The sequence below is a fragment of the Oncorhynchus mykiss genome, chromosome 13 (assembly GCF_057628025.1).
Source record: "Oncorhynchus mykiss isolate SJ-2025 chromosome 13, ASM5762802v1, whole genome shotgun sequence".
Lineage (NCBI taxonomy): Eukaryota > Metazoa > Chordata > Actinopteri > Salmoniformes > Salmonidae > Oncorhynchus > Oncorhynchus mykiss.
The window spans coordinates 3,141,060-3,168,194 of record NC_143034.1 but is presented as its reverse complement, the minus strand read 5'-3'; the positions used below and the strand labels follow the sequence as shown (position 1 = coordinate 3,168,194).

The following is a 27,135-nucleotide window of genomic DNA, read 5'->3' as shown; positions in this document are numbered from 1 at the left end:
AAGCATGTGTTGATTGATTAGTTCAGAATTTTAATGAGTGAGAATTTAAAACAAACTTCACACGAACTAAACATCTACATTGAAAGCAATTTCTGATTCATTCAGTCAAACAGACAGATAATATCAAAAATACGCATCTAGGTCTATAAAATAAATAAATGTACAGCACCAATCAAAAGTTTGGGCACACCTACTCATTCAAGTTTTTAAAAAAAGTTTTCTACATTGTAGAATAACAGTGAAGACATCAAAACTATGAAATAACACATATGGAAGTAACCAAAAAAGTGTTAAACAGATCAAAATATATTTATATTTTAGACTTTTCAAAGTAGCCACCCTTTGTCTTGATGACAGCTTTGCACACTCTAGGTATTCTCTCAACCAGCTTCATGAGGTACCTGGAATGCATTTTAATTAACAGGTGTGCCTTGTTAGAAGCTAATTTGTGGAATTTCTTTATTTCATAATCAGTTTGAGCCAATCGGTTGTGTTGTGACAAGCCAGGGGTTGGAAACAGAAGATATTTGGTAAAAGATCAAGCCCATATTACGGCAAGAACATCTCAAATAAGCAATGAGAAAAGACAGTCCATCATTACTTTAAAGACATGAAGGTCAGTCAATCTGGAAAATGTCAAGAACTTTGAAACTTCAAGTGCAGTCACAAAAACCATCAAGCGCTATGATGAAACTGGCTCTCATGAGGACCACCACAGGAAAGGAAGACCCAGAGTTACCTCTGCTGCTGAGGATAAGTTCATTAGAGTTAACTGTCTCTCATGAGGACCACCACAGGAAAGGAAGACCCAAAGTTACCTCTGCCGCAGAGGATAAGTTCATTAGAGTTACCAGCCTCAGAAATTGCAGCTTAAATAAATGCTTCACAGAGTTCAAGTAACAGACACATCTCAACATCAACTATTCAGAGGAGACTGTGTGAATCAGGCCTTCATGGTCGAATTGCTGCAAAGAAACCACTAATAAAGGACACCAATAAGAAGAAGAGACTTGCTTGGGCCAAGAAACACTGGACATTAGACCGGTGGAAATCTGTCTTTTGGTCTGATGAGTCCAAATGTGAGATTTTTGGTTGCACCTGCTGTGTCTTTGTGAGACGCAGAGTAGGTGAACGGATGATCTCCGCATGTGTGGCTCCTACAGTGAAGTTTGGAGGTGTGATGGTGCTTTGCTGGTGACTCTGTCAGTGATTTATTTAGTGGGACTATCATTTGTTTTTCAACAGGGCATTGACCCAAAACACACCTTCAGGCTGTGTAAGGGCTATTTGACCAAGAAGGAGAGTGATGGAGCGCTGCATCAGATGACCTGGCCTCCACAATCACCTGACCTCAACCCAATTGAGACGGTTTGGGATGAGTTGGACAGCAGAGTGAAGGAAAAGCAGCCAACAAGTGCTCAGCATATGTGGGAAAGCCTTCAAGACTGTTGAAAAATCATTCCAGGTGAAGCTGGTTGAGAGAATGCCAAGAGTGTGTAAAGCTGTCATCAAGGCAAAGGGTGGCTACTTTGAAGAATCTAAAATATATTTTGATTTGTTTAACACTTGTTTTGTTATTACATGACTCCATGTGTGTTATTTCATAGTTTTGATATTTTCATTATTATTCTACAATGTAGAAAATAGCAAAAATTAAATAAAAACCCTTTAATGAGTAGGTGTGTCCAAACTTTTGACTGGTACTGTAGGTGTATTGTTTGTTAAACTTTGCAATCAATGTTTCTTTCTTGGCATACATTTTAAAGTGGAAACGTGAGTCTCAGCATCACTCCGTTACAGTGGAATGGCCCATAAACAAAAACACATTCTCAGGTCAAAAACACAAGTCAGAACACAGCCTCTCTATTCTCTCATGTGATTTCAGGTCCTCTGCCTGGGAAAATGTCTTTCCACAATGAGAGCAGTGGTATGTCTTCTCCTCCTGTGTATGTGTTCTTTCATGCTTATTCAGATGCCTTAACCGGTTAAATCTCTTTCCACACTGGGAGCAGTGGTAGGTCTTATCCCCTCCTGTGTGTGTCCTGTCATGTCTATTCAGGCCTCCTAGCTGGGTAAAACTCTTTCCACACAGGGAGCATTGGTATGGCTTTGCTCCTGTGTGGGTATTCTCGTGAGTTTTCATGGTCACCAACCACCTAAAACTCTTTTCACAATAGGAACAGTGGTAAGGCTTCTCACCTGTGTGTATTCTCTCGTGCATTTTCAGGGACCCTGACTTGGTAAAACTCTTTCCACATTGGGAGCAGTGGAAAGTCTTCCTCCCTTCTGTGTGTATTTTCTCATGTGTTTTCCAGTTCCCTATCCAGGTAAAACTCTTTCCACATTGGGAGCAGTGGTAAGGCTTCTCTCCTGTGTGTATTATCTCATGCGCTTTCAGGTTGCCTAACTTAGTAAAACTCTTTCCACAGAGGGAACAGCGGTGTTTTCCTGCTGGTTTGGGCGTCTCTGGTTCCCCTGAAGGACTCTTCCCGCTGTCAGAGTGAGAGTCTGGTCTCTCTCCTGCCAAAACAAACAGAGTATTTAGTTAATCAGAGACCTGAATGAAAGCTCCACATGATAATACTGTCTTCCTATTTGGTTTAATCAAGACTGGTTCCCTCAGCTGTTAAAAATACACTTGGTGAGATTTTAAAAGCAAATAATATAGAGCTTCAAATTGAATCTTGCACTTATGGAATGTCATGTTTATAGGCTGAACAGAGCGTTATAACAATAGATAATGTCATGTTTATAGGCTGAGCAGAGATCTATAATAATAGATAATGTCATGTTTACAGGCTGATCAGAGCATTATAACAATAGATAATGTCATGTTTATAGGCTGATCAGAGCTCTATAATCATAGATAATGTCATGTTTATAGGCTGAGCAGAGCTCTATAATAATAGATAATGTCATGTTTACAGGCTGAGCAGAGATCTATCATAATGATAAGGTTTATAGGCTGAGCAGAGCTCTATAATAATAGATCATGTCATGTTTATAGGCTGAGCAGAGCTCTATAATAATAGATAATGTCATGTTTACAGGCTGAGCAGAGATCTATCATAATGATAAGGTTTATAGGCTGAGCAGAGCTCTATAATAATAGATAATGTCATGTTTATAGGCTGAGCAGAGCTCTATAATAATAGATAATGTCATGTTTATAGGCTGAGCAGAGCTCTATAATAATATTTTATATAATATAATATTTATAATAATATAATAATATTTATAGTAATGGAGCTCTAAATGCATCATTGTTAACACTGGTGCTCCCAACTTTAAAACGTGAAGACAACATAAAATATAACCAGGAACAAATATTAGTTTTAAATCCATTGAGATATAGCCTATAGGGCCTAGTTTTAAATCCATTGAGATATAGCCTATAGAGCCTAGTTTGAAATCCATTGAGATTTAGCCTATAGGGCCTAGTTTTAAATCCATTGAGATATAGCCTATAGGGCCTAGTTTTAAATCCATTGAGATATAGCCTATAGGGCCTAGTTTTAAATCCATTGAGATATAGCCTATAGGGCCTAGTTTTAAATCCATTGAGATATAGCCTATAGGGCCTAGTTTTAAATCCATTGAGATTTAGCCTATAGTGCCTAGTTTTAAATCCATTGAGATTTAGCCTATCGGGCCTAGTTTTAAATCCATTGAGATATAGCCTATAGGGCCTAGTTTTAAATCCATTGAGATTTAGCCTATCGGGCGTAGTTTTAAATCCATTGAGATTTAGCCTATAGTGCATAGTTTTAGAGCAAATAAATCCCAGAACAACAGCAAAGGACCTTGTGAAGATGCTGGAGGGAACAGGTACAAAAGTATCTATATCCACAGTAAAAAAGTCCTATATCGACATAACCTGAAAGGCCGCTCAGCAAGGAAGAAGCCACTGCTCCAAAACTGCCATAAAAAAGCCAGACTACGGTTTTCAACTGCACATGGGGACAAAGATCGTACTTTTTGGAGAAATGTCCTCGGGTCTGATGAAACTGTTTGGCCATAATAACCATCGTTATGTTTGGAGGAAAAAGGGGGAGGTTTGCCGAAGAACACCATCCCAACCGTGAAGCACAGGGGTGGCAGCATCATGTTGTGGGGGTGCTTTGCTGCAGGAGGGTGCACTGGTGCACTTCACAAAATAGATGATATGATGAGGATGGAAAATGATGTGGATATATTGAAGCAACGTCTCCAGACATCAGTCAGGAATTTAAAGCTTGGTCTCAAATGGGTCTTCCAAATGGACACTGACCCCAAGCATACTTCCAAAGTTGTAGCAAAATGGCTTAAGGACAACAAAGTCAAGGTATTGGAGTGGCCATCACAAAGCCCAGACCTCAGCCCCATAGAAAATGTGTGGGCAGAACTGAAAAAGCTTGTGCGAGCAAGGAAGCCTTACAAACCCGACTCAGTTACACCAGCTCTGTCAGGAGGAATGGGCCAAAATTCACCCAACTTTTTGTGGGAAGCTTGTGGAAGGCTACCCGAAACGTTTGACCCAAGTTAAACAATTTAAAGGCAATGCTACTAAATACGAATTGATGGCTACCTCAGCATTCTGGTTACTACATGATACCATATGTGTTATTTCATAGTTTTGATGTCTTCACTATTATTCTACAATGTAGAAAATAAGTCAAATTAAGAAAAACCCTTGAATGAGTAGGTGTTCTAGAACCCTGGAATGAGTAGGTGTTCTAGAACCCTGGAATGAGTAGGTGTGTCCAAACTTTTGACTGGTACTATATATGATGTGGTATCAGACATCAGGTGGTTGCAATAATAACATACACATCTACAATGTGGTATCATATATAGGATATTTCAATCAGATCAGTCTGCCTTACAATATAACTGAAAAACGTAGGCCCTAATAAAACCATAGATTTTATAAACAAATTATTTAGATCTTCAAATCATATTTTAGAAAAAATATATTTAGAGATGTTTAAAAATTGTGAAAAAATATATATAACGGTGAGCATTTTATCCATTAACATTTTGTTGGTTGAGTCCCCACTCGGTAGCTTTAACAATTCCTACAGCATAACATTATTCAAGTGTAGAATACCCATTTAAAAAGCTTAAATTAGTTCAACAACTGCAGAGTTCGTGCCCTTGTTTTTTAAAACTTACTGGTGTTAATCAGATCTCCGGTCTTCTCTTCTTGTTCCTCCTCCCCCAATGTAACGGTAATCTCATCCTCCTCCTCTTTCACTCCAAAAACTGCATCCACCTCTTTCGCTTCCTCTTCTTTCACAGTAACATCCTCCCCCTCTTCCTCTTCTTTTACTGTAACATCTTCCTCCTCTTTCACTCTGAACTCGTCTTCCTCTTCTTTCACTGGAACAGCCTCATCCTCTACTTCTATTTTTACCGATACATCCTCCTCTTCCTTCTCTTCTTTCACAACAACGTTCAGCCACAGACCTTCTTCCTCCGCCCAGCAGACCTCCTCTTCTTTATCAGGAGGAGAGTAGCTCAGTGAACTCATGGTCGGAGATGTTATCTAGCTAACTAGTTAGCATTAACGATTAGCCTGGAGCTACTGCTAACTTAACCAGACAGGTAGATGACTACGGTAACTAACAACGTAGGCATGAATATTACATTAAATGGGATAACAAGTAGACACGACAGAAGTGTGTTTAAAACATAGCTAGTAATACACCGGAGCAGTCTAAATAGCTTTAATGTTTCGGCTTTGTTGTCTAGCAAGCTACCGAGGTGTCTGACTAGCTGTTGTTGTTGAAGGAACGTCCCGTCCACTAGATTATACGTCACACTGGCAGCGTCGCCTGAAATACGCCCATCGCCATCTGCTGACTGGAGTTGGCAACGCAGTTATAGATACGTACAAATAGAAGCATGTGTTGATTGATTAGTGCAGATTTTTAATGAGTTAAATTTTAAATCAAACTCAACATCTACTACACATTTTGGCTTGGCCCCTAAGACCCTCACAAACTTTTACAGATGCACAATCACACCTGGTACGGAAACAGCACCGCCCACAACCGCAGGGCTCTCTCAGAGGGTGGTGCGGTCTTCCCAACGCATCACCGGGGGTAAACTACCTGCCCTCCAGGACACCTACAGCACCCGATGTCACAGGAAGGCCATAAAGATCATCAAGGACATCAACCACCCGAGCCACGGATGATTCTCCCCGCTATCATCCAGAAGGCGAGGTCAGTACAGGTGCATCAAAGCTGGGGCCGAGAGACTGAAAAACAGCTCCTATCTCAAGGCCATCAGACTGTTAAATAGCCATATCCAGCCAGCTACCTCCCGGTAACTCAACCCTTCACCATAGCGGCTGCTGCATGGAAACACTGCTCACTTTAATGTTTACATTCTGCTTTACTCATTTCAAATCAAATCATATCAAATTGTATTTGTCACTTGCGCGAAAGACAGCAGGTGTAGACGTTACAGTGAAATGCTGACTGACAAGCCCTTAACCAACGATGCAGTTTTAAGAAAATACCTAAAAAAAAATCAAAAGTAAGAAAAAAAAGTAAGAGATAAGAAAAACAAATGATTAAAGAGCAGCAGTAAATAACAACAGCGGAGCTACCAGTAAATAACAACAGCAGAGCTACCAGTAAATAACAACAGCGGAGCTACCAGTAAATAACAACAGCAGAGCTACCAGTAAATAACAACAGCAGAGCTACCAGTAAATAACAACAGCAGAGCTACCAGTAAATAACAACAGCAGAGCTACCAGTACAGAGTCAATGGCAGAGCTACCAGTAAATAACAACAGCAGAGCTACCAGTAAATAACAACAGCAGAGCTACCAGTACAGAGTCAATGGCAGAGCTACCAGTACCGAGTCAATGGCAGAGCTACCAGTACCGAGTCAATGGCAGAGCTACCAGTACAGAGTCAATAGCAGAGCTACCAGTACAGAGTCAATAGCAGAGCTACCAGTACAGAGTCAACAGCAGAGCTACCAGTACAGAGTCAATAGCAGAGCTACCAGTACAGAGTCAATAGCAGAGCTACCAGTACAGAGTCAATAGCAGAGCTACCAGTACAGAGTCAATAGCAGAGCTACCAGTACAGAGTCAATAGCAGAGCTACCAGTACAGAGTCAATAGCAGAGCTACCAGTACAGAGTCAATAGCAGAGCTACCAGTACAGAGTCAATAGCAGAGCTACCAGTACAGAGTCAATAGCAGAGCTACCAGTACAGAGTCAATAGCAGAGCTACCAGTACAGAGTCAATAGCAGAGCTACCAGTACAGAGTCAATAGCAGAGCTACCAGTACAGAGTCAATGGCAGAGCTACCAGTACAGAGTCAATAGCAGAGCTACCAGTACAGAGTCAATAGCAGAGCTACCAGTACAGAGTCAATAGCAGAGCTACCAGTACAGAGTCAATAGCAGAGCTACCAGTACAGAGTCAATAGCAGAGCTACCAGTACAGAGTCAATAGCAGAGCTACCAGTACAGAGTCAATAGCAGAGCTACCAGTACAGAGTCAATAGCAGAGCTACCAGTACAGAGTCAATAGCAGAGCTACCAGTACAGAGTCAATAGCAGAGCTACCAGTACAGAGTCAATAGCAGAGCTACCAGTACAGAGTCAATAGCAGAGCTACCAGTACAGAGTCAATAGCAGAGCTACCAGTACAGAGTCAATAGCAGAGCTACCAGTACAGAGTCAATAGCAGAGCTACCAGTACAGAGTCAATAGCAGAGCTACCAGTACAGAGTCAATAGCAGAGCTACCAGTACAGAGTCAATAGCAGAGCTACCAGTACAGAGTCAATAGCAGAGCTACCAGTACAGAGTCAATAGCAGAGCTACCAGTACAGAGTCAATGGCAGAGCTACCAGTACCGAGTCAATAGCAGAGCTACCAGTACAGAGTCAATAGCAGAGCTACCAGTACAGAGTCAATAGCAGAGCTACCAGTACAGAGTCAATAGCAGAGCTACCAGTACAGAGTCAATAGCAGAGCTACCAGTACAGAGTCAATGGCAGAGCTACCAGTACAGAGTCAATAGCAGAGCTACCAGTACAGAGTCAATAGCAGAGCTACCAGTACAGAGTCAATAGCAGAGCTACCAGTACAGAGTCAATAGCAGAGCTACCAGTACAGAGTCAATAGCAGAGCTACCAGTACAGAGTCAATAGCAGAGCTACCAGTACAGAGTCAATAGCAGAGCTACCAGTACAGAGTCAATAGCAGAGCTACCAGTACAGAGTCAATGGCAGAGCTACCAGTACAGAGTCAATAGCAGAGCTACCAGTACAGAGTCAATAGCAGAGCTACCAGTACAGAGTCAATAGCAGAGCTACCAGTACAGAGTCAATGGCAGAGCTACCAGTACAGAGTCAATGGCAGAGCTACCAGTACAGAGTCAATGGCAGAGCTACCAGTACAGAGTCAATGGCAGAGCTACCAGTACCGAGTCAATAGCAGAGCTACCAGTACAGAGTCAATAGCAGAGCTACCAGTACAGAGTCAACAGCAGAGCTACCAGTACAGAGTCAATAGCAGAGCTACCAGTACAGAGTCAATGGCAGAGCTACCAGTACAGAGTCAATAGCAGAGCTACCAGTACAGAGTCAATGGCAGAGCTACCAGTACAGAGTCAATGGCAGAGCTACCAGTACAGAGTCAATGGCACAGCTACCAGTACAGAGTCAATGTGTCAATATGCGGTTGCACTGGTGGGAAAGTGGAGTGTGGAGTGCAATAGAGATTGCATCATCTGTGGATCTGTTGGTGCGGTATGCAAATTGAAATGGGTCTAGGGTTTCTGGGATAATGGTGTTGATGTGAGCCATGACCAGCCTTTCAAAGCATTTCATGAATACAGACTGTGAGTGCTACGGGTTGGTAGTCATTTAGGCAGGTTACCTTAGTGTTCTTGGGCACAGGGACTATGGAGGTCTGCTTGAAACATGTTGGTATTACAGGCACAGACAGGGACAGGTTTAAAATGTCAGTGAAGACACTTGCCAGTTGGTCAGTGGATGCTCGGAGAACACGTCCTGGCAATCTGTCTGGCCCAGTGGCCTTGTGAATGTTGACCTGTTTAAAGGTTTTGTTCAAATTGGCTACCGAGAGCGCTATCACAGTCATCCAGAACAGCTGGTGCTCTCGTGTATCTCAGTGTTGCTTACCTGTATTCTATTCTACTGTATTGTAGTCAATGCCACTTCTTCATTCCATTCTTTGACTTTTAGATTTGTGTGTATTGTTGTGAGTTGTTAAATACTAGTGCACTGTTTGGACCTCGGAACACAAGCATTTAGTTAGATATTACTGCTGGAGCTAGGAACACAAGCATTTAGTTAGATATTACTGCTGGAGCTAGGAACACAAGCATTTAGTTAGATATTACTGCTGGAGCTAGGAACACAAGCATTTAGTTAGATACTACTGCACTGTTGGAGCTCGGAACACAAGCATTTAGTTAGATACTACTGCACTGTTGGAGCTCGGAACACAAGCATTTAGTTAGATATTACTGCACTGTTTGGAGCTGGGAACACAAGCATTTAGTTAGATACTACTGCACTGTTGGAGCTCGGAACACAAGCATTTAGTTAGATACTACTGCACTGTTGGAGCTGGGAACACAAGCATTTAGTTAGATATTACTGCACTGTTTGGAGCTCGGAACACAAGCATTTAGTTAGATACTACTGCACTGTTTGGAGCTGGGAACACAAGCATTTAGTTAGATATTACTGCACTGCTCGAGCTGGGAACACAAGCATTTAGTTAGATACTACTGCACTGTTTGGAGCTGGGAACACAAGCATTTAGTTAGATATTACTGCACTGTTTGGAGCTGGGAACACAAGCATTTAGTTAGATATTACTGCTGGAGCTCGGAACACAAGCATTTAGTTAGATACTACTGCACTGTTTGGAGCTAGGAACACAAGCATTTAGTTAGATACTACTGCACTGTTTGGAGCTGGGAACACAAGCATTTAGTTAGATACTACTGCACTGTTTGGAGCTGGGAACACAAGCATTTAGTTAGATATTACTGCACTGTTTGGAGCTGGGAACACAAGCATTTAGTTAGATACTACTGCACTGTTTGGAGCTGGGAACACAAGCATTTAGTTAGATATTACTGCACTGTTTGGAGCTGGGAACACAAGCATTTAGTTAGATACTACTGCACTGTTTGGAGCTGGGAACACAAGCATTTAGTTAGATACTACTGCACTGTTTGGAGCTGGGAACACAAGCATTTAGTTAGATACTACTGCACTGTTTGGAGCTGGGAACACAAGCATTTCTCCACACCCGCAATAACATCTGCTAAATATGTGTATGGACCAATAACATCTGCTAAATATGTGTATGGACCAATAACATCTGCTAAATATGGACCAATAACATCTGCTAAATATGTGAATGTGACCAATACAATTTGAATAATTTTGCACGCCCAATTTTTCAGTTTTTGATTTGTTAAAAAAGTTTGAAATATCCAATAAATGTCGTTCCACTTCATGATTGTGTCCCACTTGTTGTTGATTCTTCACAAAAAAATACAGTTTTATATCTTTATGTTTGAAGCCTGAAATGTGGGAAAAGGTCGCAAAGTTCAAGGGGGCCGAATACTTTCGCAAGGCACTGTATGTAATGAACAGACTAGGTCTATACTGCTCCTACATGGTGTAACAATACCAAAACAGTACACTACCGTTCAAAAGTTTGGGGTCACTTAGAAATGTCCTTGTTTTTGAAAGAAAAGCAATTTTTTCGGGCCATTAAAACAACATCAAATTGTAGCTGGAAATGGCAGATTTTTAATGGAATATCTACAAAGGCATACAGAGGCCCATTATCAGCAACCATCACTCCTGTGTTCCAATGGCACGTTGTGTTAGCTAATCCAAGTTTATCATTTTAAAAGGCTAATTGATCATTAGAAAACTCTTCTGCAATTATGTTAGCACAGCTGAAAATTGTTGTTCTGATTAAAGAAGCAATAACACTGGCCTTCTTTAGACTCGTTGAGTATCTGGAGCATCAGCATGTTCGATTACAGGCTCAAAATGGCCAGAAACAAAGACCTTCCTTCTGAAACTTGTCACTCTATTCTGGTTCTGAGAAATGAAGGCTATTCCATGTGAGATATTGCCAAGAAACTGAAGATCTCGTACAACGCTGTGTCCTACTCCTTTCACAGAACATCACAAACTGGCTCTAACCAGAATAGAAAGAGGAGTGGGAGGCCCCGGTGCACAACTGAGCAAGAGGACAAGTACATTAGAGTGTCTAGTTTGAGAAACAGAAGCCTCACAAGTCCTCGACTGGCAGCTTCATTAAATAGTACCCGCAAAACACCAGTTTCAACGTCAACAGTGAAGAGGCGACTCCGGGATGCTGGCCTTCTAGGTAGGCAGAGTTCCTCTGTCCAGTGTCTGTGTCCTTTTGAATAACAAACTGAAAGACTAATGAGCATCCTAAGGAAATGACATTGATTAAAATAGTAAGAATAGGATGTAATATCCAACCAGAAATATAAGCTTGTTTTACTACAGTCTTTGTAAACAATATAATTGTACCCAAAAAATTGTCAAGTTAGTTGAAAATGTTACATGTAAAATATGAAGTATCAAAACCAAATGTTCCCCTCTTTGTTATAATAATTAACATAGTGAGGCATGGGATGGAGTAATAACATGTAAATGTTCCCCCGTTTGTTATAATAATTAACATAGTGAGGCATGGGATGGAGTAATAACATGTAAATGTTACCCCCTTTGTTATTATAATTAACATAGTGAGGCATGGGATGGAGTAATAACATGTAAATGTTACCCCCTTTGTTAATATGTATTGGCAATACTTCACTTCATGGTGAGGCATGGAATAATAAAACATGTATATTTTGTCAGGCTGAATGTTTGAAATATGAGGTGATTTGAGACATGCTTCTTCAGTAGTGGAATAAAGACAATTAGCACTATAATGTTGTAAAGAAATACCGTGTATACTGGAGTGATGTAGGATTGTCAATCAAATTGTTCATAGACCAATTTTTGATAGTCCATGTGTATAGGCTGCAAGTACGTTGAAATTAAGTTGTTTTCAAATCGCTGAGCACAACCACCCGAAGAAGACGTCTTTTCAACTTTCACTTTCAACCAAAACCGACCATGATGGATGTCGGGTCTTATTGTCAACGTCTTTTTAATGACATTTTGCCATTGTAAATAAGACTTTGTTCTTAACTGACTTGCCTAGTTAAATAAAAGGTTACATTACTACAATGTTAAAAACATTGTACATTGTGACATCATTAAAATACTCCTGTGATTTTAAAACATTCTACATTGTGACATCATTAAACTACTCCTATTACAATGTTAAATCATTCTACATTGTGACATCATTAGAACACTCCTACTACAATGTTAAAATATTCTACATTGTGACATCATTTCATTGATTTCATGAAACAACTCATAAATGTATTTTCTGATGTCTAATCAGAGCTCTTTTATCAGAGTATCTCTTCCAACATTGATGACAGCTATGAGGTTTCTCTCCTGTGTGTTCTCTGGTGTGTAGTCAGATGGCTAGATGTAACAAAACTGTTCCCACATTGATCACAGCTATAAGGTTTCTCTCCTGTGTGTATTCTCAGGTGTGCTACCAGGTTGCCTGCATGAGCAAAACACTTTCCACATTGATTACAGCTATATGGTTTCTCTCCTGTGTGTGTTCTCTGGTGAATAGTCAGATTGCTGGATGTAACAAAACTCTTCCCACATTGATTACAGCTATAAGGTTTCTCTCCTGTGTGTGTTCTCTGGTGAATAGTCAGATTGCTGGATGTAACAAAACTCTTCCCACATTGATTACAGCCATGAGGTTTCTCTCCTGTGTGTGTTCTCTGGTGAATAGTCAGATTGCTAGATGTAGTAAAACTCCTCCCACATTGATCACAGGTATGAGGTTTCTCTCCTGTGTGAATTCTCTGGTGTGATTGTAATGTATATAATTTGGAAAATGTCTTCCCACATTGATCACAGCTATAAGGTTTCTCTCCTGTGTGTGTTCTCTGGTGAATAGTCAGATGACTAGATGTTGTAAAACTCTTCCCACATTGATCACAGCTATGGGGTTTCTCTCCAGTGTGAATTCTCTGGTGTGATTGTAATGTATATAGTTTTGAAAATGTCTTCCCACAGTCAGAGCAGCTATAAGATTTCTCTCCTGTGTGTGTTCTCTGGTGTGTTTTCAGGCTGCTTGGAGCATTAAAACTCTTCCCACATTGATCACAGCTATTACGTTTCTCTCCTGTATGGATTCTCTGATGTCTTTTGAGCTCTGCTGAAGAGGTGAATCTCTTCCAACAGTCAGAGCAGCAGTGAGATGTCTCTTCTGTGTGAAATCTCTGGTGCACTTTCAGTGAACCTGATATTGAGTAACTCTTCCCACGGTCAGAGCAGTGGAGAGATTTCTTCCCTGTGGGTTTCCGCTTGAGATGTTCTGATGTGGAGAGATTCTTGTCTGCCTCGTCAGCTTCATGAGGTTGTTGAGGCTCCCCAGTGGATCCACGATTGTCACGTCTCTCTCCTGTGTGAACAACAAGTCAAACAGATGGTTAAAGGCCCACAACAGAAATCCACTGTTTATTTTTTTAGCTAAAAAAGGTGATTCCCATGACGTGGTACAACAATTTACGTTCTTAATGAATGTTTAAATGCTTTTACAAACTTATTTGACAATCAGTGAACAACAGTCACATTTTGTCTTGTTTTTTTTCACTTTAGTTGTAAAGTTGATGATTCTAGAATATCTATATGGGCCCTTTTATGTGTTTGCTCAAATTTGCCACACGAGGATGATGTGCAATTTAGTTGCAGAAACTTCTCCCCGCTGAAGAAGAAACCACTAGTTATGGATGTAGAGATATGGTATATCTACGTTGAGAAAAAATGGTGAGTGACGATTGTAGTTTTCCACAATGTATTCTGAATATTACCACACATTATCAGCGCAAGATCAGGATGCTGCTGAAGGAAACTCACATTAAGCTCTGTGTCTATTCACTAATTCACCACCGTGGGGGGGAAACTCAGGGGAGTTCTCATAGGCTGACAGCAAAAATAGCCTCCATTTACAGGTTGCTTATGAGTGCATTTCACACTAGTTTTGGATTCTATCGTTTGTCCTGATTAATATAATGTTTAAGCAGTTTATACTTTTAAAAAAACAACAACATTGTAATACATTTTAGAATAAGGCTGTAACAAATGTGGAAAAAAGTCAAGGGGCCTGAATACTTTCCGAAGGCACTGTACACTGAATATGGAAAACATGACATTCACCTGGATCCACCTGGTCAGTGAATCAGAGAAGGGTGAAAGGTTAAGAGTTGACCCTGAACTGACAACCAATTAGCAAAATAAAAACAATCCCAATAAAAAGCTGTTTCAGCTGAGATCTATTTGTTTTGCATCAATGGGCTGCATCTCAATCCACCAATCATCTGTCTTCTCACATAAACGTCTGTAGCGCCCGAACAGCTTGGGCCTAAACACTGATACTGAAACCCCTCTGTGGAAAGGCAAGTCTCTCACAAAAAAACACATACAGTACCAGTCAAACGTTTTGGACTACATTTCTACATTGTAGAAATGTCTTGTTTTAAATGCTAGGAATCTTAGCGCAGTAGACATGCTCATGTTATTTATGTTAGTGCAGGGTGAGCTGCACACAGTGGACTTCCTACTAGGGTACTCTGCCTCAGTGCTTTCAAGGGGTTTTCTTATTTTTTACTACTTTCTACATTGTAGAATAATCAAAACAATGAAATAACACATATGGAATCATTTAGTAACCAAAAAAAAAAAGTTAAACAGATCAACAACAAAAAGGTGTGTTGAAACAAATATGCATTTTCATTGGATTTCAATTAACAGGTGAATTTCCTTCCTTCTGAATGCTTTTGAGACGCTGCTGGTCCGTGGTGTGTAATGAGGAGCAGCCAGACGCTGCTGGTCTGTGGTGTGTAATGAGGAGCAAACAGACACTGCTGGTCTGTGGTGTGTAATGAGGAGCAACCAGACGCTGCTGGTCCGTGGTGTGTAATGAGGAGCAACCAGACGCTGCTGGTCCGTGGTGTGTAATGAGGAGCAACCAGACGCTGCTGGTCCGTGGTGTGTAATGAGGAGCAACCAGACGCTGCTGGTCTGTGGTGTGTAATGAGGAGCAACCAGACGCTGCTGGTCTGTGGTGTGTAATGAGGAGCAACCAGATGCTGCTGGTCTGTGGTGTGTAATGAGGAGCAACCAGACGCTGCTGGTCCGTGGTGTGTAATGAGGAGCAACCAGACGCTGCTGGTCCGTGGTGTGTAATGAGGAGCAAACAGACGCTGCTGGTCTGTGCTGTGTAATGAGGAGCAACCAGACGCTGCTGGTCTGTGGTGTGTAATGAGGAGCAACCAGACGCTGCTGGTCTGTGCTGTGTAATGAGGAGCAACCAGACGCTGCTGGTCTGTGCTGTGTAATGAGGAGCAACCAGACGCTGCTGGTTTGTGGTGTGTAATGAGGAGCAACCAGACGCTGCTGATCTGTGGTGTGTAATGAGGAGCAACCAGACGCTGCTGGTCTGTGGTGAGTAATGAGGAGCAACCAGACGCTGCTGGTCTGTGGTGCGTAATGAGGAGCAACCAGACGCTGCTGGTCTGTGGTGTGTAATGAGGAGCAACCAGACACTGCTGGTCTGTGGTGTGTAATGAGGAGCAACCAGATGCTGTTGGTCTGTGGTGTGTAATGAGGAGCAACCAGACGCTGCTGGTCTGTGGTGTGTAATGAGGAGCAACCAGACACTGCTGGTCTGTGGTGTGTAATGAGGAGCAACCAGATGCTGTTGGTCTGTGGTGTGTAATGAGGAGCAACCAGACGCTGCTGGTCTGTGGTGTGTAATGAGGAGCAACCAGATGCTGTTGGTCTGTGGTGTGTAATGAGGAGCAACCAGACGCTGCTGGTCCGTGGTGTGTAATGAGGAGCAACCAGACGCTGCTGGTCTGTGGTGTGTAATGAGGAGCAACCAGACGCTGCTGGTCTGTGGTGTGTAATGAGGAGCAACCAGACGCTGCTGGTCTGTGGTGTGTAATGAGGAGCAACCAGACGCTGCTGGTCTGTGGTGTGTAATGAGGAGCAACCAGACGCTGCTGGTCCGTGGTGTGTAATGAGGAGCAACCAGACGCTGCTGGTCCGTGGTGTGTAATGAGGAGCAAACAGACGCTGCTGGTCTGTGCTGTGTAATGAGGAGCAACCAGACGCTGCTGGTCTGTGGTGTGTAATGAGGAGCACCCAGACGCTGCTGGTCTGTGCTGTGTAATGAGGAGCAACCAGACGCTGCTGGTCTGTGCTGTGTAATGAGGAGCAACCAGACGCTGCTGGTTTGTGGTGTGTAATGAGGAGCAACCAGACGCTGCTGATCTGTGGTGTTACCCCCTTTGTTATAATAATTAACATAGTGAGGCATGGGATGGAGTAATAACATGTAAATGTTCCCCCCTTTGTTATAATAATTAACATAGTGAGGCATGGGATGGAGTAATAACATGTAAATGTTCCCCCCTTTGTTATAATAATTAACATAGTGAGGCATGGGATGGAGTAATAACATGTAAATGTTACCCCCTTTGTTATTATAATTAACATAGTGAGGCATGGGATGGAGTAATAACATGTAAATGTTACCCCCTTTGTTAATATGTAGTGGCAATACTTCACTTCATGGTGAGGCATGGAATAATAAAACATGTATATTTTGTCAGGCTGAATGTTTGAAATATGAGGTGATTTGAGACATGCTTCTTCAGTAGTGGAATAAAGACAATTAGCACTATAATGTTGTAAAGAAATACCGTGTATACTGGAGTGATGTAGGATTGTCAATCAAATTGTTCATAGACCAATTTTTGATAGTCCATGTGTATAGGCTGCAAGTACGTTGAAATTAAGTTGTTTTCAAATCGCTGAGCACAACCACCCGAAGAAGACGTCTTTTCAACTTTCACTTTCAACCAAAACCGACCATGATGGATGTCGGGTCTTATTGTCAACGTCTTTTTAATGACATTTTGCCATTGTAAATAAGACTTTGTTCTTAACTGACTTGCCTAGTTAAATAAAAGGTTACATTACTACAATGTTAAAAACATTGTACATTGTGACATCATTAAAATACTCCTGTGATTTTAAAACATTCTACATTGTGACATCATTAAACTACTCCTATTACAATGTTAAAGCATTCTACATTGTGACATCATTAGAACACTCCTACTACAATGTTAAAATATTCTACATTGTGACATCATTTCATTGATTTCATGAAACAACTCATAAATGTATTTTCTGATGTCTAATCAGAGATCTTTTATCAGAGTATCTCTTCCAACATTGATGACAGCTATGAGGTTTCTCTCCTGTGTGTTCTCTGGTGTGTAGTCAGATGGCTAGATGTAACAAAACTGTTCCCACATTGATCACAGCTATAAGGTTTCTCTCCTGTGTGTATTCTCAGGTGTGCTACCAGGTTGCCTGCATGAGCAAAACACTTTCCACATTGATTACAGCTATATGGTTTCTCTCCTGTGTGTGTTCTCTGGTGAATAGTCAGATTGCTGGATGTAACAAAACTCTTCCCACATTGATTACAGCTATAAGGTTTCTCTCCTGTGTGTGTTCTCTGGTGAATAGTCAGATTGCTGGATGTAACAAAACTCTTCCCACATTGATTACAGCCATGAGGTTTCTCTCCTGTGTGTGTTCTCTGGTGAATAGTCAGATTGCTAGATGTAGTAAAACTCCTCCCACATTGATCACAGGTATGAGGTTTCTCTCCTGTGTGAATTCTCTGGTGTGATTGTAATGTATATAATTTGGAAAATGTCTTCCCACATTGATCACAGCTATAAGGTTTCTCTCCTGTGTGTGTTCTCTGGTGAATAGTCAGATGACTAGATGTTGTAAAACTCTTCCCACATTGATCACAGCTATGGGGTTTCTCTCCAGTGTGAATTCTCTGGTGTGATTGTAATGTATATAGTTTTGAAAATGTCTTCCCACAGTCAGAGCAGCTATAAGATTTCTCTCCTGTGTGTGTTCTCTGGTGTGTTTTCAGGCTGCTTGGAGCATTAAAACTCTTCCCACATTGATCACAGCTATTACGTTTCTCTCCTGTATGGATTCTCTGATGTCTTTTGAGCTCTGCTGAAGAGGTGAATCTCTTCCAACAGTCAGAGCAGCAGTGAGATGTCTCTTCTGTGTGAAATCTCTGGTGCACTTTCAGTGAACCTGATATTGAGTAACTCTTCCCACGGTCAGAGCAGTGGAGAGATTTCTTCCCTGTGGGTTTCCGCTTGAGATGTTCTGATGTGGAGAGATTCTTGTCTGCCTTGTCAGCTTCATGAGGTTGTTGAGGCTCCCCAGTGGATCCACGATTGTCACGTCTCTCTCCTGTGTGAACAACAAGTCAAACAGATGGTTAAAAAGGCCCACAACAACAGAAATCCACTGTTTATTTTTTTTTTAGCTAAAAAGGTGATTCCCATGACGTGGTACAACAATTTACGTTCTTAATGAATGTTTAAATGCTTTTACAAACTTATTTGACAATCAGTGAACAACAGTCACACTTTGTCTTGTTTTTTTTTCACTTTAGTTGTAAAGTTGATGATTCTGGAATATCTATATGGGCCCTTTTCTGTGTTTGCTCAAATTTGCCACACGAGGACGATGTGCAATTCAGTTGCAGAAACTTCTCCCCGCTGAAGAAGAAACCACTACGTAGAGATGTGGTATATCTACGTTGAGAAAAAATGGTGAGTGACGATTGTAGTTTTCCACAATGTATTCTGAATATTACCATACATTATCAGCGCAAGATCAGGATGCTGCTGAAGGAAACTCACATTAAGCTCTGTGTCTATTCACTAATTCACCACCGTGGGGGGGAAACTCAGGGGAGTTCTCATAGGCTGACAGCAAAAATAGCCTCCATTTACAGGTTGAATATGAGTGCATTTCACACTAGTTTTGGATTCTATTGTAAGGCTCGTTTGTCCTGCTTAATATAATGTTTAAGCAGTTTATACTTTTTTAAAAACAACAACATTGTAATACATTTTAGAATAAGGCTGTAACAAATGTGGAAAAAAGTCAAGGGGCCTGAATACTTTCCGAAGGCACTGTACACTGAATATGGAAAACATGACACTGACCAGGTGGATCCAGGTGAATCAGAGAAGGGTGAAAGGTTAAGAGTTGACCCTGAACTGACAACCAATTAGCAAAATAAAAACAATCCCAATAAAAAGCTGTTTCAGATCTATTTGTTTTGCATCAATGGGCTGCATCTCAATCCACCAATCATCTGTCTTCTCACATAAACGTCTGTAGCGCCCGAACAGCTTGGGCCTAAACACTGATACTGAAACCACTCTGTGGAAAGGCAAGTCTCTCACAAAAAAACACATACAGTACCAGTCAAACGTTTTGGACTACATTTCTACATTGTAGAAATGTCTTGTTTTAAATGCTAGGAATCTTAGCGCAGTAGACATGCTCATGTTATTTATGTTAGTGCAGGGTGAGCTGCACACAGTGGACTTCCTACTAGGGTACTCTGCCTCAGTGCTTTCAAGGGGTTTTCTTATTTTTTACTACTTTCTACATTGTAGAATAATCAAAACAATGAAATAACACATATGGAATCATGTAGTAACCAAAAAAAAAAAGTTAAACAGATCAACAACAAAAAGGTGTGTTGAAACAAATATGCATTTTCATTGGATTTCAATTAACAGGTGAATTTCCTTCCTTCTGAATGCTTTTGAGACAGTTGGCATTCTCAACCAGTTTCATGAGATAGTCACCTGGAATATATTTCAATTAACAGGTGAATTTCCTTCCTTCTGAATGCTTTTTGAGACAGTTGGCATTCTCAACCAGTTTCATGAGATAGTCACCTGGAATACATTTCAATTAACAGGTGAATTTCCTTCCTTCTGAATGCTTTTGAGACAGTTGGCATTCTCAACCAGTTTCATGAGATAGTCACCTGGAATACATTTCAATTAACAGGTGAATTTCCTTCCTTCTGAATGCTTTTTGAGACAGTTGGCATTCTCAACCAGTTTCATGAGATAGTCACCTGGAATACATTTCAATTAAATGGTGTGCCGTCTTAAAAAGTTAATTTGTGGAATTTCTTTCTTCAATGCTTTTGAGCCAATCAGTTGTGTTGTGACAAGATAGGGTTGGTATGCAGACGACAGCCCTATTTGGTAAAAGACAAAGTTCATATCATAGCAAGAACACCTTAAATAAGCAAAGAAAAACGACAGTCCATTATTACTTTAATACATGACGGTCAGTCAATCCGGAACGTGTCAAGTTTCTTCAAGTACAGTCGCAAAAAACCATCAAGCGCTATGATGACATTGTCTCTCATGAGGACCGCCACAGGAAAGGAAGACCCAGAGTTACCTCTGCTGCAGAGGATCAGTTCATTAGAGTTAACTGTCTCTCATGAGGACCGCCACAGGAAAGGAAGACCCAGAGTTACCTCTGCTGCTGAGGATAAGTTCATTAGAGTTAACTGTCTCTCATGAGGACCGCCACAGGAAAGGAAGACCCAGAGTTACCTCTGCTGCAGAGGATAAGTTCATTAGAGTTAACTGTCTCTCATGAGGACCACCACAGGAAAGGAAGACCCAGAGTTACCTCTGCTGCAGAGGATCAGTTCATTAGAGTTAACTGTCTCTCATGAGGACCACCACAGGAAAGGAAGACCCAGAGTTACCTCTGCTGCAGAGGATAAGTTCATTAGAGTTAACTGTCTCTCATGAGGACCGCCACAGGAAAGGAAGACCCAGAGTTACCGCTGCTGCTGAGGATAAGTTCATTAGAGTTACCTGTCTCTCATGAGGACCACCACAGGAAAGGAAGACCCAGAGTTACCTCTGCAGCAGAGTATCAGTATTAGAGTTACCAGCCTCAAATTGCAGACCAAATAAATGCTTCACAGAGTTCAAGTAACAGACACATCTCAACATCAACTGTTCAGAGGAGACTGTGTGAATCAGGCCTTCAATGTCGAATTGCTGCAAAGAAACCACTACTAAGGGACACCAATAAAGAAACTTGCTTGGGCCAAGAAACACGAGCAATGGACATTAGACCGGTGGAAATCTGTCCTTTAGTCTGATGAGTCCAAATTTGACATTTTTGGTTCCAACCGCCGTGTCTTTGTGAGACGCAGAGTAGGTGAACGGATGACCTCCACATGTCTGGTTCTCACTGTGAAGCATGGAGGAGGAGGTGTGATGGTGTGGGGGGTGCTTTGCTGGTGACTCTGTCTGGGATTTATTTAGAATTCAAGGCACACTTAACCAGCATGGCTACCACAGCATTCTGCAGCGATACACCATCTCATCTGGTTTGCACTTAGACTATAATTTTGTTATTCAACAGGACAATGACCTAACACACCTCCAGGCTTGGTAAGGGCTATTTGACCAAGAAGGAGAGTGATGGAGTACTGCATCAGATGGCCTCCACAATCACCCGACCTCAACCCAATTGAGATGGTTTGGGATGAGTTGGACGGCAGAGTGAAGGAAAAGCAGCCAACAAGTGCTCAGCATATGTGGGAACTCCTTAAAGACTGTTGGAAAAGCATTCCAGGTGAAGCTGGTTGAGAGAATGCCAAGAGTGTGCAAAGCTGTCATCGAGACAGAGCGGCTACATTGAAGAATAACACTAACACTTTGGTTACTACATGATTCCATGTGTGTTATTTCATAGTTTTGATGTCTTCACTGTTATTCTACAACATAGAAAATAGAAACATAGAAAATAGTAAATAGAAAATAAAAACTTGAGGCGGTGTGAAGTAGGAAGTCCACTGTGTGCAGCTCACCCTGCACTAACATAAATAACATGAGCATGTCTACTTCGCTAAGCTTCCCAGTAAAGCAATTAAAACAATCAAGCATCCCAGAAGTGCTAAAATAGCCCACGTTAACATACAGTGGGGAGAAAATGCAAAACCGGCAGTGTTTCCTACTTACAAAGCATGTAGAGGTCTGTAATTTTTACTTAAGTCATGCAATAAAATGCAAATTAATTACTTAAAAATCATACGTGATTTTCTGGATTTTTATTTTAGATTCCATCTCTCACAGTTGAAGTGTACCTATGATAAAAAATTACAGACCTCTACATGCTTTGTAAGTGGGAAAACCCGCAAAATCGGCAGTGTATCAAATACTTGTTCTCCCCACTGTATGTAGCTTAAAAAACAACAATACTTTGCTTGTAACAGTTGACATTCATATTCTGACTATCTCTGAAACTCACTTAGATAACACCTTTGATGATACAGTGGTAGCAATACATGGTTATAACAGCTACAGAAAAGACAGAATTTCCAAAGGTGGAGGTGTGGCTGTTTTATATTCAGAACCACATTCCTGTAACGCTTAGAGATGATCTCATGTGAAATGAAGTAATATGGCTACAGGTTCATCTGCCTCACCTAAAGCCCATTCTGGTGGGAAGCTGCTATAGACAGTCAGTATCTGGATAATGTTAAATACTGTTGAAGTAATATGGCTACAGGTTAATCTGCCTCACCTGAAGCCCATTCTGGTGGGAAGCTGCTATAGACAGTCAGTATCTGGATAATGTTAAATACTGTTGAAGTAATATGGCTACAGGTTAATCTGCCTCACCTGAAGCCCATTCTGGTGGGAAGTTGCTATAGACCAAGTGCTAACAGTCAGTATCTGGATAATATGTGTGAAATGCTTGATAATGTATCTGATATAAGAGGTCAGGCTGGGCCTAATATAGTGTATAAGAGGTCAGGCTGGGCCTAATATAGTGTATAAGAGGTCAGGCTGGGCCTAATATAGTGTATAAGAGGTCAGGCTGGGCCTAATATAGTGTATAAGAGGTTATTCAAGTGATTCATATGTTGTTGATGTGAATAATATTTGTTGGTCCGTGGTGTGTAATGAGGAGCAACCAGATACTGCTGGTCTGTGGTGTGTAATGAGGAGCAACCAGATGCTGCTGGTCTGTGGTGTGTAATGAGAAACAACCAGACACTGCTGGTCTGTGGTCTGTAATGAGGAGCAACCAGACGCTGCTGGTCTGTGGTGTGTGATGAGGAGCAACCAGACGCTGCTGGTCTGTGGTGTGTAATGAGGAGCAACCAGACGCTGCTGGTCTGTGGTGTGTAATGAGGAGCAACCAGACACTGCTGGTCTGTGCTGTGTAATGAGGAGCAACCAGACGCTGCTGGTCTGTGGTGTGTAATGAGGAGCAACCAGACGCTGCTGGTCTGTGGTGCAATGACTTATCAACAGCTCTAACAACTTGACCTCCACTAGAGTCAGTGGGGGGGGTTGGCTGAGGGTTGGCTGAATATTATACAATGACTTATCAACAGTTCTAACAATTTGACCTCCACAGGAAATCTACACTGGTAGCTATAGAAAGACCCATATAATATATCACCATTGATTCCTGAAGAATAGAGCTTATAAACGACTCATGTTTCAACTGTCTCACCCCATCAGAAACCAATATATACGCCTGTATGACGCCACTGTTTGTAAACAAACACTGTATAGCTTCAAAATTAGGTTAAAACTCTCATTATGACCTCATGAATGAATTCTAGAATATACTATATATTCTAGAAACCTGGTTAAACGATCATTATGACCTCACTGATTAATTCTAGAATGGCCAGTCCTTGTATTCATAGTGAATTCAGGGGGAGGCCCTGAGCTGAACTCAAACCTGGGTCCAGTGACTGTCAAGTCAACACCTTTTAACTGTTACGCCAAGATGTCTGAACTTCTTGATGAGGTCGCTAGGTGTTGGGTTATGGTTTCTACAATATCGTTCTCTATGAATTTGAGAGTGGTTACACTTCTCCTTCCCCCATCCCTCGGCTGTTAACCAAGTCTCTGGGCAGCCATTTTGTTGCTGTTTAAATCCGAGGTTGCCCCTTTAAAAAAAAGCCACAATCAACCAATCTTGGTTGTGGTAATAAGATGATGGATGGGGCTGGAGAAATGTAACTACTCTCAAATTCATAGACAGACCGATGGATGCAAGGACTGACCATCCATGATATCAACATTATAGTTTTAACCATGTTGAGGCGAAACAGTGTTGATTTACATTGTTTCTTAACATTGGAGTAAAAAAAGCTTATTTGGGTTCTGATGGGGTACAACAGTTGAACTAAGCTCATGAGGCATGTGTTATATTCTTCAAGAATCAATGGCTATAAATTAATAATTTACAAGTAATAATATAAATGTAGCATTTGCAGATTTCCGCTTTAACACCAAACATCAGTTCAACAACTGCAGAGTTTGTGCCTGTTTTTAAAACAGTACTTACTAGTGTTAATCGAGGAACGGTTTCTCAAAACCATCTTACTGCTAACTTCATCGTTAGAACCATTGGATGCCTTAAAATGCCTTTGGGAAACCGGGCCCAGATATTCCGTTTCCTCATCTTCTTCCTCCTCCTTTTTCGACGTGACAGTCATCTCCTCCTCTTTATCTTCCTCCTCTTCTTTTACTGTAACATCCTCCTCCTCTTTCACTCTGAACGAGTCTTCCTCTTCTTTCACTGAAACGTCTTTCTCTTCTTCTTTCACGGTAACAGCCTCACCCTCTACTTGTTTTTGTATTGTAACTGCCTCCTCTTCCTCCTCCTCTTTCATGAGACCCTCTTCCTCCGTCCAGCAGACCTCCTCTTCTTTATCAGGAGAGTAGTTTAGTGAACTCATTGTCGGAGATGTTAGCTAGCTATGCTAATGCTAACTTAACCAGCCAGCTAGAAGACCAATAATAACAACGCCGTAAATGGGATAACTAACAAGACGACAGAAGTGTGTTTAAAACCTAGTGGCTAATAAACACTAAAGCCTCTAAAGATCTTTATTGGTTCGTCTATTTTGTCTAGCAAGCTACCGAGGTGTCTGACTAACTGTTGCTGCTGTTGAAAGAAGCGTTCCGTCCACTAGATTATACGTCACATCAGCAGCATCGCCTTAAAGTTTCAGACCGCCATCTGCTGACTGGAGTGGGTAACGCAGTTGAGTAAAATGTATATTTTATTTTCAGAAAAAAAAAGTTAAACGGTAGGAAGTTTTTTCTTTATCACCTTTCTTTATCACCTGGAAGCAATGAGCCCAATCAGTCCTCCATGACAAACAACATCGTAAACAACAGAGTAGGCGCATAAAGTGCTTAGTTTTAGGGTTATGCTCAGGTTAAACAAATTGATACTTCATAGTTCAAAAGTCTTATTCCTGAAGACTGTAAAATATGACAGAAATGTGTATCTTTTAGGCCTAAAGATATAACGGGGCGTTATGGGTAGCCTAGTGGTTAGAGCGTTGGACTAGTAACCGGAAGGAATCGTTTTATTATCTGTAGTAGAAAGCGATGGGTTAGAAGAAGCCTAAATAAAATTCATAGTTAAACAAAACATCAATTTATGGCCAGCTATGTCTATATCTAACATTATCCTGCAATAGATGTTACAATTTGTAATATTACGTCTGTCTTCTTCTGATGCCTCTTAAGCAGGTTGATGTTTATTGTCATGAGTCTCGTCTTGTCGGCAGAACTGACAGATTTCCGCTAGACGGACCAGCTGGAGTAAAAATGTGCGATATTGTAAAAATGCATGAAAAAACCAATGTAATGTTAGGGTTAGCAGTGTGGTTAATGTTAGGGTTATTTAAGGTTAGGTTTAGGCATTAGGGTTAGCAGTATGGTTAATGTTAGGGTTATTTAAGGTTAGGTTTAGGCATTAGGGTTAGCTGTGTGGTTAGGGTTATTTAAGGTTAGGTTTAGGCATTAGGGTTAGCAGTATGGTTAATGTTAGGGTTATTTAAGGTTAGGTTTAGGCATTAGGATTAGCAATATGGTTAAGGTTAGGATTATTTAAGGTTAGGTTTAGGCATTAGGGTTAGCAGTGTGGTTAAGGTTAGGCATTAGGGTTAGCGGTATGGTTAAGGTTAGGGGTATTTAAGGTACGGTTTAGGCATTAGGGTCAGCAGTATGGTTAAGGTTAGGCATTAGGGTTAGCAGTATGGTTAAGGTTAGGTTTCAAATCAGATTTTTGGTACTAACCTGTGGTCTTCAGGGGAGGATAATCTAAAAGTAATCAGATTACTTAATGATTACAATTCTGGATAGGTAACTAGTAACTAACAGATTACATTTAGAAAGTAACCTATCCAACCCAGGATACAGTATAAAGGTCTCTCCATGGGTGGGAGATGGACATTTAAGATGATCAACACCCTCTTTATATTACTGACTTGTTGACTGATTGATCCATTCATCCTTCCATCCCTCCTCACTCAGCCTTCCTCTCCTCTGAAGACCCAGTGAGGTTGGAGGTCAGTCAGAGAGCTGTTGAGGGACTGGTTAGGATGAACACTTCTACAGCCAGAGAGGTGAGAGGTCACACATGGTTTAGATGGTAAATATTTATGTCCCCTTAGCGGTTCATCACATCAGCCAAAGGTAATATGTTCCATCATCCATGTTTATTTACATTAGTACAAATTGTCCACTGATATTGGTGTAATTTCTCACCCCTTCTGGCTGTATGAAAGTTAATTTCCCATCAGGCACACATTTGTTCTTTGATATTATGAAGGTCATTTGTGTGAAATGTACATTCACCCCATCTCTTTACTTTGGTTATGCATATTCAGTGGCCTGACTGATTGGACAAAACCGAGCGTAGATTGGACATCGGGTAGAGGCATTGGATAATAAAAACTATCTTTTGTCAGGCAGAATGTTTGAAATATGAGTAGGTGATTCGAGTAATGCTTCTTCAGTAGTGGAATAAAGACAATTAGCACTTGAATGTTGTAAAGAAAAATACTGGAGTGTCAGATGGTTAATAAAACTGTTCATTGTTAATAAAACTGTTAATTGTTAATAAAACTGTTAATTGTTAATAAAACTGTTCATTGTTAATAAAACTGTTAATTGTTAATAAAACTGATCATTGTTAATAAAACTGTTCATTGT

At 41.0% G+C, this 27,135-nt stretch overlaps 3 protein-coding genes across 3 annotated transcripts; all 3 read right to left on the bottom strand.

The window, feature by feature from the left end:
* Window positions 1–9: 9 nt before the first annotated feature.
* Window positions 10–6,761, bottom strand: LOC110516207 (uncharacterized). Its single transcript, XM_021594762.3, has 2 exons — window positions 5,155–6,761; window positions 10–2,520 (listed from the first exon to the last, which is right to left on the bottom strand). The coding sequence occupies exons 1-2, from the start codon at window positions 5,510–5,512 to the stop codon at window positions 1,835–1,837; spliced, it is 1,044 nt and encodes a 347-aa protein (XP_021450437.3). The 5' UTR covers window positions 5,513–6,761; the 3' UTR covers window positions 10–1,834.
* A 5,432-nt stretch (window positions 6,762–12,193) lies between these two features.
* Window positions 12,194–14,014, bottom strand: LOC149978486 (uncharacterized). The gene is made up of 2 exons (XM_090194563.1): window positions 14,008–14,014; window positions 12,194–13,598 (listed from the first exon to the last, which is right to left on the bottom strand). The coding sequence occupies exons 1-2, from the start codon at window positions 14,012–14,014 to the stop codon at window positions 12,550–12,552; spliced, it is 1,056 nt and encodes a 351-aa protein (XP_090050689.1). The 3' UTR covers window positions 12,194–12,549.
* Window positions 14,015–17,094: 3,080 nt separating this feature from the next.
* Window positions 17,095–25,114, bottom strand: LOC118936460 (uncharacterized). Its single transcript, XM_036948673.2, has 2 exons — window positions 24,470–25,114; window positions 17,095–18,499 (listed from the first exon to the last, which is right to left on the bottom strand). Exons 1-2 carry the CDS (start codon window positions 24,861–24,863, stop codon window positions 17,451–17,453), a joined length of 1,443 nt encoding a protein of 480 aa, XP_036804568.2. The 5' UTR covers window positions 24,864–25,114; the 3' UTR covers window positions 17,095–17,450.
* Window positions 25,115–27,135: the final 2,021 nt, after the last annotated feature.